The following is a 13,643-nucleotide window of genomic DNA, read 5'->3' as shown; positions in this document are numbered from 1 at the left end:
AGAGTTTCTCCAGCTGTATTTTCCCCTTGCTTTTATTCTCAAGGCCCTTCACTTGCAAATACCAATACATTAACAGTGTTGCATCTATACTGTGCCATAGGCCTTCTCTTCTCTGCCCTTTTCCTACCCCTTGGCAGCAGCTTTTAGTATACATTACAAAGTCCAGTAACATACATGCACAAAGCTCAATAAGCAGCCAGTGTTCAACACATGCTCTGATGCAGCACTACCAGTGCATAAGCAGGAACAAGCAACAGGGAGCTTGAGCAGGTCCTGATGAAAAACACAGAATTCCTACGAGGAAGTGTTATGGGGAACACTTGCTGTATGGGAAAGGATACTCAGAAGAGGATGCTCATCTGGGAGACCCCACCACTTCCCTTCCAAACTGGCCACTGGGAAAACTTCCCCCTTCCCTTTTTTCTTCTTACTGTTTGCTTTCCTTTTTCCATTAAAGTAACTTTCACCTTCAGTATCAATTTATGCCATCAGCTGTGGACCTTGCAAACAGATCTTTGCACCTCGCATGTAAACCCTTCAACATAATCTGTGTCACACACTGCCCATATAAGTATGTTCTACTGCATGTGAGAGCATGGTTCTCCACATGCTTAAATCAACCTGAGCTGCCCTTAACTTCCAAACACATGTTCTTGTTCCCACTCTGTTGAGGGCACAAGCTCTTGTGTGAGCAGGTAAGGAGATGTTTCAAGTACAGTTGTAAGTCTAGGCATAACTTCTCCCTTCCTCTCTCCTACCCCAGTTTATTCATTTCCAAGCAACTCAACTCCCAATGCTGGATCCAGGAAACTCGCAGGGATGCAAAGGCTGGGAAAAAAGGAAGTAGGAATCATTGCTACCTCAACATAAATAATTTTAGCCTGATATGGAAGCTAGCCCTCAACTTTGCATACAAATAGCAGCTCTTAGATCCCATTTCCGTAAGTTTCTGAAAAGGATCTCTTGTGCCACTTGAAACACTAGACTTAAGTGGTCTAAAGATATGCTCTGGGATGAACTTAGTACTTTATTTTTTCCTCAAGCCACTCATTTTCCCAAAATCAAAGTTCCCTAACAATCTAATTACAAGATTACAATCTTGTAATCTTAATCTGTATCTTGCACATTTTTAAACAGAAATCAGAAAAGAGAATTTAGTCACAGTGTAAAAGACAAACACAGCTTCCAGCTTACTGTATTTTGTATCTGCTTTAGTAACAGACAATCTACAATCAGAAACTGATGAAAATGAAAAATACTGATTACAGCACATTACCTACATTATTTTTCAGATCTTGTTTTTTAAACAGTCCATATGGTCTGCATTTACTTGGGCACTCCAACAACACTTCTATTCTGCTACCCAACTGCTAAAAATCAGCAAACAAATGCTAAGTACAATATGGCAGTAAACAAATGTAACATATCATACTACTAGAACATAATACAGTACTTCATATTTGGGACTTAGATTGCTATTACAACAGACTCAGACTCTGTCTCCAAACCTCCCTTCCATAGAGTTGGGTAGGAGCTCACAGCAATCCAGACTGGCAGAGGAGCAGGACCCAGAGCCCTACACTGCAGCCAGCCTGACCCCGCGTGGGCTGTGCTGTGCTGCAGGATCCATGCCCAGCATGGCGTGTACGATGAGGCTGTGTCTGCACAAATCCCTCAGCCACAGGACAGACTTGCTGCAAGAGACGGGCCTGTGGGCAGCTCCTCCTCGGTACCACCTGCCTGGCCTTGACTTTATCTAACAGTACAGCAACAAGTTCTCAAGTGAACACCACTCCTGGTTTGACTATAGAAATGACAGAGTTGTCTCCTTGTAAGAAAATCCTGTAAGAGTGTGAATGACCAAGAAGGGGAGAATCTCTGCTGCAGCCAAGGTCTGCATGGCACACTACACATGGGTCTCAGTCCTGTTTGATGCTACACTGCTCAGGGCCCCCAGCATCTGAAAGGGTGGAATATTATCTTTGCTGTTCTTATATTGGCAGCTCTAATAAATAGCATATGAAATGATGCCTTACAGAGTCTAAGTGTCTTTCTTACTGGGATCATAGCTGACCAGCACCTCCAAATGAAAAACAAGGCAATGAACAATTATTTCCAGCACAGGAGTAGTCCCAAAACGCCAAAACAGTACTACATGGCATTGTTGTTCTGTTTCCTCTTTATTGTGGTATTCATGTGTGAGCTGGTATACGCACAGGGGTTTATGTATGTGTTTATGCAGGTAGACATGCATATCTACTTTTTTACTACTTATAGTTATTTATCAATTTACTAGCTACAGTATTTTTAGCCACCCTGCATGGGCAACTGTACTCAAACAAGCACAATGAAGCAGGCAAGTACAGATTCTGGCCTTCTGCCCCACCCCACCTATTTTCTATCTGTACTAAACAGTATAACTACTGATAAAGATGCTTCAAAAATTTAGAACACATGGAAGAATGAAATAGTTGAATGGCCAATTAAGAAACTGCTCCACCCACTTAAAGTTTCAAATTTTTTAATCTTTAAGAATTTGATAGTTTAAAAACATCATTTTAAATACCATCTTCTCAACAATTACTCAAACTTACTACAGTAATGACAGCATCAAGGGAGGGCTCTGAATATAGATTTCTAAACTGTGAAATAAAGGCTTTTTCCTCACTAAACATTGAGGATTAAGGAACTGAGATAGTTGACCAGGCAGGTTAAAAAATGGAAACCTGAGAATGGTTTCAAGCTAATTTTCAAAATGCAGCCCTCTAGTTTTATATCCAATTTCTAAGAAAAGAGTGCTTCATTTTTAATGATACAGATTCTAATCACACATCACTACAGCAAAGAAAAGCAAAACCTCTCTCTGAAGTTAATGCTCTGCCACCTCACTGCCACAGCTGTAGATTGTAACTCCAGTATGCACACTAAAAAACAGAAACAGTTGTTTTACATGTCTTTATTCCTTGTGACATGCTTAGGGCACCTCTCTTCTTTTAGAAGAGATTATGCGTGTTTCAAAATAACACTGCAGAGACTCTTCTTCATAAAAATCTTAGTTTCATTTTACTCTGAAATAACTGAGGAACTTCACAAAGATTTAGAACAGATTTATAAGCAATGAATAAAAAGAATAAATAATAGAAAAAGTACAAACCTCTGATTGTACATGCCCCGGAAATTGTAATTTGCTCTATAATTGGGAATTGGCTTTGGATCTAAAGGCCTGTAGATGGCAGGCTCTCCTCTTTTCATAGCTAGACCATTCAGCTCCACTGTTGGAGTTATACTGCCTGAAAAAAACCCCAAAGAATACATGTAAGGCACTTAAACCACAAATATTGCAAAAGGCACAAGCAGAACGGAGATGAGCAGCAAAGAGAGAGCTGCATGATATTTTTCTGCTCTTAAATTAAAAAAGAAGCAACTACCATGACATTTCAGCTTCTCTAAAAGATTGGAATATAGACGTAAACTTAATCGCAAGCAATAGAAAAGAACATTTAAACATTTATCTCAGTGCATTGTCTATGCAGTTTCAGTAGATTAATCTTCACATATGAATGAGAAAGTCAGTGCTATAATCAAGCTGGTTATTCATCTTTCCAAAGTGCTTATAATATGACACTTCCTTAAACTATAAAGATAAAACAATAATGTCTTTTCCCACTGAATACCATTAAATAAAACCACAAAGAGAGCAATGAGGCATTGAAACAAATAAGCAGCGATAGGCATTACTGCAGTCATTTGGTAATCTTACAAGTTAGAAAACGTTTTATTTGCAAGACTTGAAAATTTAAGACTATAACTAAAGCTAATGAGCTAACGGGAATGATCTAACAAACTGAAAAACAATACTGGAGATCAGTGTCACTACAGCCATCTACCGGTCACAGAATACAAAAATAGCTTGGGAGTATTATGCTGAGCATTAGCCATTACGGGTTGTTTGGAAGTGGTGTGATAGCACTCTCTTGCTCCTTTAGAGATCAATATATGGCTTCTTCAGGCCCAGGACGATGGTTTTGCCCTGTCTCCTTCACAATCACTGTGACTTCAGAAAGTTCAGACCTCTATAAAAAGGAATCCTGGGTCTGATTCTTGACATTGCAGAGTATTACACAAGCTTCTAGATTTTTTTGGCTTTGAGCATATTCTTAAAGGGAAAAGCTGATAACAAAAGAAGTAGGATTTAAGAGAACTCACTTAAAAGTTCTATCACTTTACACTGTTTTGTCCTGCCTGTTGATCATCTACAATCACTTTGTACATGTCCAACCCTAATCTAAATAATATATTCATGTACAGTTCAACTATTTTAGTTATGTACATTAAAAATTCTCCTGTGCAAATTCCCTAGAAGTTCTTTGTTACACTATCATACCTGTAAGACAGCTATGTTGATACTCATCCTCCAACTCAATTCTATCTTGTTAAATTTATTTACTGGTAGTATAATATTCTAACACTTCAACAATATTTAACACAGAGAGGAAAATTACATACCTGGATTATTGTTAACATTATTTCTGGGTGGTCTAGGTGTTGGTTTGGGAAGGGTAGTTTCATTCAATGCTTTGCTAGCAGCAGCATGTTGGGCCTTTTTAATACTGCTTCCTTCAGCTTCCCATGTCTGTTCTCCGAGAGTCAGCTGCACTGTGAACATCTTCAAAGACAAAGAACAGGTAAACACTGGCAAGATTATCACTATGGACTAGACCAATCTGTATAAAAGCTTTCAGGGCTGAAGAGAAACTGTGCTCTCTTTTCATTATGTTCAATTTCCAGAAAACTCATCTAATTCTTGGAGAGATCAGTAAGTCCTTAGCAGAGGGCAACATTAAGCCTTTCAAATGACAGAGTAAAATAGCATGATGTTAATGTCAACTATGAAAGAACAGAATAATATTTAAACCAAGTAATAATAACTGAAAACTGATGATCTACTCTTGGAAGACTATATACAGGTCAGTTAAGGCCATAATTCTACACACACTTGAATGTATTTAGTCACTCTACTAGTAGAAAAAATGCAAACAATGCTGCTAATAAAAGTAATTTTGCAATAATTCTGAATGGATACAAATGACTGCTCCTCTTCAAGGAAGCAGAGACTGTGGCGCAAATACCTGTACCCAGTGAAATAATTTCTCACCAACCTGATTTCTGAAAATAATTTGTATTGTTAGGCCGGAGTCACAACTCAAACATGTTCAAAAATATGAAGTAAGAAAGAAGTATTATCTTTCTGAATGAAATTGCAGTGTTCTTTAACGTGGACTCTACAGCGAAGAAAGGAACTGTAAAACTTCAGAGTTCAGAAATGGACTAACTGATCAAAAAACCGTATTTCAAATCTGGAATAAAGGATTCTTTCAAGCAGGATCTATGCTGTGCAAATCATAAAGATAAAACTCAATGCATACTTAAGGCATTAGATGATAGACTCTATCTTCTGTGTGATACATACATGTTCTGTTCAAATTTGAGCATACAAAAATAAGAGAAGAAAGGGTAAGAACTCAATGTCTTTACCATATCAACTCCATACATATAAAGCAGGATTTAATAGACAGATACACATGGTAAACTAAGATATACGTACCTCAGAGAACACGCTAACTTACTTGAGGCAACATAAAGAAATCTACATGTTCATGTGAGCAGTATATAAAGTAAAATTTTCATTTCAATAGTTGTTTGTTCTGTAATTTTTTTAATTATTTAAACTTGCTGGATCCAGGACCAAGTATCTAGAGATGGGCAACATTTAAATTTGCCTTTAAATATATTTTCATTTAGCATGTACTTGCAAACAAGCATTTGAACACAAGTATGGATCTACCTCCCAACTCAGCCCTATACACATGCACATCGTGCATGTGAACTGAATGCTATAAATACATACTTGTGTATTAATTACAGGCTTGAGCTTTGGCCTACTGTAACTTTCAGAAGCACAGTGCCAGTCCCCATATCACAGTTCCTATTGCCATGTCTTTTTTTCCACAGCAGTCATGACATGTCCCCACAGACAAGGAGGAAGAGAGAAAGACTATCTTAATTTTGCCCTCTGTCAAATGCTATCTCCCACCTGAAAGCTAAGCTGGGTATTAGAGCTAAATACCTGTAATTATATAAATCATCTATAAACATACATCCTTATTACTAAAAGAATTGAAATCTGATTTCTCGATCTGGAGCTTATATATTCTTTATTTTGCAAGAAAGTATCATTCTAGTATTTTCATAGGAGGAGAATAACATTGAATTTAAATAAAAATATGATTAATAATGGCTAATAAAACTAATAAAACATTATCTACCTATAACTCTCCTCTTAATGCTTAGAGCAGTAAGCAGGAAATCAACACAGTAAAGGATTTGCTCAGTAGACTTCTATAGCCAGAGCTCTAACCTTCTCAACTTAGCCCATCTGACAAACTCCTACAAAAAACCCCCACACACACCAGTGGGTGGGAATTTAATTAAAGGAATAAAACTGCCTAAGACCAAAATCTGGAGCAGCCAATGAAGTACTCAAGTTCTGCAAGACCAGAGCTGACAATTCTGCTATGAATTAAATATTTCCCATCAATTTTCTGAGGAAGTTTGTATTCCTTCCCACCTAATTTACCTGATGGCTAGAGAGTGGAAATGAAAGGCCACCACGCTTTCTCTCATTTATGCTAACAAACACTTCCTGATTTTTCTCATGATGAAGAATCCACCTGGAGGGCACACTCCTAGAAACCTTAACTGCACTGTCAGGAAGCACCACTTCTATCTCCACTGTTTCTAGTTTCCCATTTCACCCCAAGTGTCAGAACTTACTTTCTAGAGACAACTAGAAAAAAGGATACAAAAAAATACTAGCATTTGTGGTCACAATGCAGACAGCTGTCTTATAGAGCATGCCTCTGATAATTACGAAAACCGCTACTGAAGAAGAACAGAGTATGTGTAGGAGGAAAGTAATATGAGATGCTCTTTCAATGGCAAACAGCCGCAGCAGCATTACATCCTTCGGATCACGCTTTCTAGGACAAACCCAGCTCTGTTTCACATATTCTATCAGGTATATCATCATATTACTAGCAAGACATTATACTAAATTGCTAACACAGGCATAACAATTTCTACGTCTCTGCTTTTCATAGGTCAAAGGTACACAAGTCCGCATAATCTTATTAGTATCACCCTTGTTCTTCCATCCCCTTCCCTCCTGTGTTTTTTGCATTTGCTGCACAGGTCAAAATCAGACTTACTATTGTTCTGAGCCTACAGAGCATACGTTTGGGGTTTTTTTATTTCCTACCCTGCTAAAATGTAAAGTATAGCATGAATGTAATGTAACTCAAATCTCTTTATGCTGAAGGAATACGAACAGCCAAAACTACACCTCTTGGTACAATGAAAGTACTTCTTATTTCACAGTAATGGAAAAAAGGTAAAAAAAATAAATATACAACACAACGGTGAAAAGCACAACAGATTTAACATGCCACAACCTAAACCCAACCAACCAGTGTATCCTGTGGCACCAAATGCCTCCAGGAAAGTGAAGAGCACTTTAATTTCCATTCGCAATGAGGAATCCTAAAAGCTTTCTGATTCTCATCAGCCCTGCACCTGCTGACATTTCTACCAGTATAAAGGATGCATGAACACCAGTCAAACGAGGTCAGTGATTCGCATCAACTCTGCGCTAGCTGACAATATAACATGCAACTGAGAAACCAGGGGCAATGGCAGAGAGGCAGCACGCACCTAGCTGAAACTGTTGTGACTGAAATCTGCAGTGTGACCCCACTGCCTTACACAGCTCTGCCACTCTAGAAATATTGAGTTCCAAGCAGCTATTAATTACGCCATAGTCTCTCTCTCTCCCTGAGTTTTTCAGGCTTTTTTCTGCTCCCCCAGATTGCTCTTAACTAGGGAGGAAATTCAAAATTATGCCTGAAAATTATTACCATGAGAATATCCCTCTGTATTCCACATCACCCGAAAGCATCCTAATTTGTACTTCTGAAATGAAGATGGATATCCAAACTGATACGAGAAACTGCCCAGAATTAACTGTCAGTTGACTAGAAACTTTAATGCTATAATCATGTTACCAGTCTTGCTATCACCGGAAATGTTAAAGTTGATAGAATTTAAAGGAAAGAATAGTAATAAAGTCTGTGCCCTATAATGCAAGATCCAATGATACAGCATCAATGCAATCAACTTTATGGACACAGAATCATATCAACAAGCACTCAAAAGAAGTGACACAAAACTAGCTTTGCCGTCATCTGCACTACCATGAAACAAACCCTGAGGTAGTTATCGGAGGCACACTGACTGGGGAGAAAGATTCAGGCAGCTTAAAAAGCAAATGCTCCACAATGATTAAGAAAGGGTGGTGCTACCCTGGAAAGACCTTCACAAGGTCTTTTATAGAGACCAACAAATATAAACTCAAAGGTGGAAGTGAAAGTCAGGTTTAAAATGATTTACAGGGCTTCAACAGAAATACAGACATACTTTCCGAAAGCATAAAACAAAAAAAAGAAAGTAAATAAATAACAGTAAGAAATCCCTCAGACTAGAAGTATGGCTGTGTTTGACAAGCGCAATTGTCCACACCATGACGTTATCTGTTCAGCATTTAAGGTATGGCTCATCACCTGGAACTGTGACCTTACCTTGGCATGAGCAGGCCCTCTTTCATTCAGAAGCTTATACTGGGGTTGAATTCTATTGAAACGGGCTAACTCATTTACCAGACACATTGGAGTTTTCTCTTTGGGGTTTGCCATGTTATCTTGGAGAGGAGCTGTAAATAAAGAGTCTGTAAAGTTTTTGTGGAGAAATGTATCCTTCACAACTTCGCAAAGCTTTGCAAAAGCAACAGCATGCTTAGAAAAGAAAATACTTTGGCTAAAAAATAATTTTGCACGTATGCCAACTACAATGTTTAAATACTATTTACATACTAATCATATGAGAATATGTATTTTACAATAGCCATTTTGATTACATGCAATTAAAAAGAAAATGCTAAAAATACAACTATTTCTTTCCAAAATGTCTCTATAAAGCATGACAGCATAGGAGGACATATACATATGCTACATTTTCTACGTCACCAAAGTTTACTGTCAGGAGTACACTGGTTCCAGGAACTGACTACTCTTTCAGTATGGTTTCTTGACACTTTGAAGCAGAAGTGGATAGAGTAAGAGTTGCAAGATAAATATAGCAGATGAAACCGTGTGGTCCCCACCCGCTTCTCCCTGTTTCTTCCTGGTGTTTTAGACTTTTCCCACAATAATGAAGTCACTCTCAGAGCACTCCCAAAAAACACCTTTTCTCCCCCTTTAAGGATTTTGTTCTGCTTTACTTAGACGACTTACTTCATGCATACTACCTTACTATTTTTTAACTTCCTATTGCTTTTTCAACTCATTTGTATTTATCCCTAACCCACACTGTCATCTCTTGCTTATTTTTTTAGGATAACATTTCTGCATTTTATACTCAGTTCAGCATAGGAACTACAGCATTTATTAGGCTACAAAGGAAACACCGAATACTGCCAAGCAGTCTGAAGACATTCTGTTCTAGGGAAGAGAAATACACTTGGAGACCTTCCTGTACCACTAAAACTTCTGTATAAAAGATACGCTCAGAATTTGACAAAATAGACATGTTCTTTTATGTCATTGGTCAACACTTCACAGTAAGTCTGAGCTCAGTTAAAGAAACTTAACTTAGTAAACAGTCTATTTAGCCAAAATATTTTTCTATGGGATTTTTTTTTTCTTTATTTTAATCCTCTTTAAGACCTAATTTATTTATTTATTTTTTAAATTAACAAGTCATCAAAAAAATTCATTTGAACACCAAAGAAAATATACCTGAACCAACTTACCTGGTGAGCTGCTGGAAGGTGCAGGATCCACAAGGCCGGCAGTAGGACTGCTACAGCTGGCAGCCGAATCTGAAATGGATCCATTCATTGAGGACGGCAGACCCAGTGTATTTGTAGTGGCAACTGGCAGGGGTAGCACCATAGGGGACATGGTGGGTCCGGACAGGTTTGCTGGAGTCTGCATCTTAACTTGTGCCATTGCCTACCACTGCAATAAACAAATTATTATAAGCAGGGCACTTTGCATTTTGACTGTCAAATAATGGTAGTTATATTAGCAACACTTCTTTTTTGCTCCTGGATCTGAGCCACAAAACTATCCACAGAAGTAAATGCCTCTGCAAACATTACTTCCAACCTGAAGGACCGAGAAACAGAGCTCACAGCCAAAGAACATCACCAAAGCAGAACCCACACACCCTGAATGTTCTGTTGCTCAGCTACGGACTGACCCTGCCTGAAATACAGGAGGAAGAACTATTATTATAGAATAAAATTCCATGTAATTATTTAGCTGATGAGATTAGCACCTGCCAATTTCTTCAAGAAAGGATGTCATTACAACAAACTGCCATAGCCATCTTTTGCCATAGTTTTTCCAGTGAAGTGCACACAAAATACCAAATAAGGCCAAAAGAAAAATCCCTGGGTTTTTCTGCCTGGTACCAAACTACAAAAGAGAAAAAAAATACGGAGAGAAAACAAACAAACACCAAACAAAATACCAAAGCAGCATGCTCTGAAAAATAACTGCTTATCCAGTCAACAGGTGGAGCACTTCAATCCTTGTATAAACTACTAGCACAGGTACCAGGATTTCCTAAACCAGCCTTTAACCCAGTGCCTAAAGCATTTACCAGGAACATGCCTGGTACTAATTATCTCTCTCCATCTACCCAAATGAGTTTCTTCATTACCAATACCTGTTCTCTGGCTAAGACTACACTCGTAAACAAACCAGGGTCAGGGCACGGCGCCTTCATACTATTCACTGAAAGTATGCTCCTTGGCAAAACTTTGGCTACTGACAAAAAACTCTAGCAAAAACCACATGGGAGCAGTTCAGAGGCCAGGAGGCACCCGAGGCAATCCACACAAAGAAGAGAGGAGGCAGTCATTCTCAGTCCTCCAGGGAAAAGTCTTGAACTTCTCCTTTTGGCATCAGCAGCAAACGGGATGATACATTTTATGCAGTAACATGGACACAGACATTTTTTAGGGTTCATGCACATGATATGATCTGTACAGAGTGGATAAAGAGACAAACCCTGTAACAGCCAACAAGCAGCCTGGGGACCTGGAACTTTCCCAGCAGCAGCTCTGCTCCCTCTGGCAAAAGCAGAGGAGGACAGGAGCCCAGCTCTCCTCCATCACGGGCAGCACCCTTACCACTAAGCTCTTTGCTACTTCTGTTGAGGAATTCTCTCTTCCTAAGCAAAAATCCCATCCAATCCCATCTAGCTAAGATCTTACTGAAATTAGTAGAATGATATAAAAAAATTCTGATTACATCAGTATTTTTGACCCCCCCAAAATCTGTTAAAAAATACCCAAGTATCTCTACTCAGAGGGACACTATTGTTGGATTAAGATCCCAAATCACTCGATACACCATAAAGTGCAACAGCTGCACTATTATAATGAAAATAGTAAATCCTATTACTGCTGACTCCATGCTTTGGAAAAGAAGTTCAGACTGGAATGCCAGTTTTATTACTGAGGAAAGACAGGCTGATTTGAATCTCTGGAAAGGCATAAAAAAATTAAAAATGAAGTTAAGATGCAACCACTTGCCCTTCTCATGAATATCTTAAGTAAAATGCTAATAGTGACAAAAAATTAAAAAATACATATGCAGTCAGCTGAGATATATTCATGTGTTCAAAAATATGGACTACACTTAGACTGTAAAAGTCCTACTGTCACTTAAAAGCACATCATACAATGGAGCAGTGCTATTAGAAGGATCTAACTTAAAGACTGAGAATGCATAACTATAGAATTCTTTGGTATATTACATGTTCAATTCTGATTTTAAATATACTAGTATAGATCAGAATGAATTAAAAAAGGTTCTGAATTGTAAACATCAATGATGGCAGAATCAGGCCATATTTATTAAAGATATTCAAAATGAAACCAACATAGTATGAAATATCATCACAATAATTAAAGTTTAAGAAACTCCTTACACTATTTGGGGCATTTTAGCTTTATAAACATGAGTATAAGAAAGTCATTACTCACACAGTACTCACATAGTACTATATGAGATATACTGAAGACTTATTCTTGAGCCCTACCAGTTGTGAATTATCCTTTCAGCTTCCAGTACTTTGAAAGTTTACTCTTTTTTTCAAGTAAGAAGAACTTACTAATAAACAAATAATGTCTTCTATGGTATTGCTGTTCTAAAGGCAGAAATTGTAGGATCGATCCTTTGCTATCAAGGATAAAAAAAACCCAATTTGATAATAGCATGAGGGAACTGTGAAAATGAGTAAGATAAAGTTTAGGAGAAAAAAATACAGTCTTTGTCCTACAGTAAAGTGCATAGGAAATTAAATTGTGAAATCAGAATAAAATCATAACATATTAGGTGCTGGGGTTTTCTTATATATCTCAAGCTGCAGAACCACCATGAGAAAACTATAACTATTTTATAAATTCATCTGTATACACAAAGGTGCCCAGGAGGTAAATGTAATTGTAGGGACTAACTCTAAAGTACATGAGATATGGAGATAACAAATTTGCAATCAGTTCTAAAAAAATCTACTAGCAGAGACAATAAAGAGTATTACAGTTGATAATACTGCTGTCATGTCATTCTCACACTACCAAGCAAATAATCTTTGATGTCATGACAAAAAGAGGACAAAACCTATATGCTCTTTCCTTTACATTTCTTACGTACGTACCAGTGTTATACTATTCTAAAAACAGTGAAGCAAAAACATTTTGGGGCCTTCCAGCCAGGAGCACAGACCAGTTCGTTACCACACAACAAAATGTAGGACCTGGGGGAGAGAGATTTCACTAAGCTGGTCAGAGAGGAAATGCAGTTATATAATCAAAATGTTTTTAAATCTTCTACGTGGATGTTTTTTAAAAATCTGGCATATGCAAAAGGAGGAGTCTGTTTAGGTATTACGAACACGATTACAAAAGCCCCCACACCTCACTTCAGGTGGCTAACCCAACTCATGTCTAGGGAACCACTCCACCCATGTGTCTCCCAGAAGAGTTCCCCTCTATGCGAGGTAGTGCTTACAGACACTTGGATCTCAATGGGAAAGTGGGACTGTGCAGCTGTGACTGCCAGCTTTGTGTCTTTATTGAGCCACCAGCTGCTACGCTGACACACCACAGCAATGGTATTTCTTACAGTCCTAATCACATACGTGTTACTCAGTCAAAGTCTGTGCGTTGCAGTGCTGACATTTTTGTAAAGTTATATTCTAGACCTTATGGTGCCTTCTGAAACGCTGCAGTGCTTTTTCCTCTCTTACTCTAACCTGCACAGCTGCATTAGAAATGCTATGCAGGCATTTAAAGGGATGTAAATATAGTATATTTGCCTTTTACTTCCCTTCCGCTTTGAAAGCACTTTGTACATAGGCAGCTACACAGGTTCCATTAAACAGTTGGTATTAACTTTCTTGTTAAACTATATATAAACTGCCAATTTTCCTCTCACACTAAAAATACCCAAACCAAA

General features: G+C 38.1%; 2 protein-coding genes across 8 annotated transcripts in view; both read right to left on the bottom strand.

Annotated features, from left to right (window-relative positions):
- Positions 1-13,643, bottom strand: part of STAU2 (staufen double-stranded RNA binding protein 2) — a 170,634-nt gene that overhangs the window by 140,324 nt on the left and 16,667 nt on the right. For 3 of the 7 annotated variants that reach the window (XM_030499585.1, XM_030499606.1, XM_030499631.1), the window contains exons 2-5: positions 9,923-10,130; positions 8,694-8,824; positions 4,507-4,666; positions 3,155-3,290 (exon numbers count right to left, since the gene is read on the bottom strand). In XM_030499585.1, coding sequence (XP_030355445.1) covers positions 3,155-3,290; positions 4,507-4,666; positions 8,694-8,824; positions 9,923-10,121 — 626 coding nt within the window. In that variant the 5' untranslated portion in view covers positions 10,122-10,130. Of the gene's footprint in view, positions 1-3,154; positions 3,291-4,506; positions 4,667-8,693; positions 8,840-9,922; positions 10,131-13,643 lie in introns of those variants that run through there. The other 4 variants (XM_030499570.1, XM_030499595.1, XM_030499616.1 and 1 more) reach the window with 2 other exon arrangements.
- UBE2W (ubiquitin conjugating enzyme E2 W) overlaps positions 9,926-13,643 on the bottom strand; it is a 62,298-nt gene continuing 58,580 nt past the window's right edge. The window contains exon 6 of the mRNA XM_030499715.1: positions 9,926-10,130. Coding sequence (XP_030355575.1) covers positions 10,108-10,130 — 23 coding nt within the window. The 3' untranslated portion in view covers positions 9,926-10,107. The remainder of the gene's footprint in view (positions 10,131-13,643) is intronic.

This window comes from Strigops habroptila, chromosome 1, assembly GCF_004027225.2.
Source record: "Strigops habroptila isolate Jane chromosome 1, bStrHab1.2.pri, whole genome shotgun sequence".
Taxonomy (NCBI): Eukaryota; Metazoa; Chordata; class Aves; order Psittaciformes; family Psittacidae; genus Strigops; species Strigops habroptila.
Note: the sequence above shows the minus strand (reverse complement) of the source record. Positions and strands in the feature narration are given on the sequence as shown.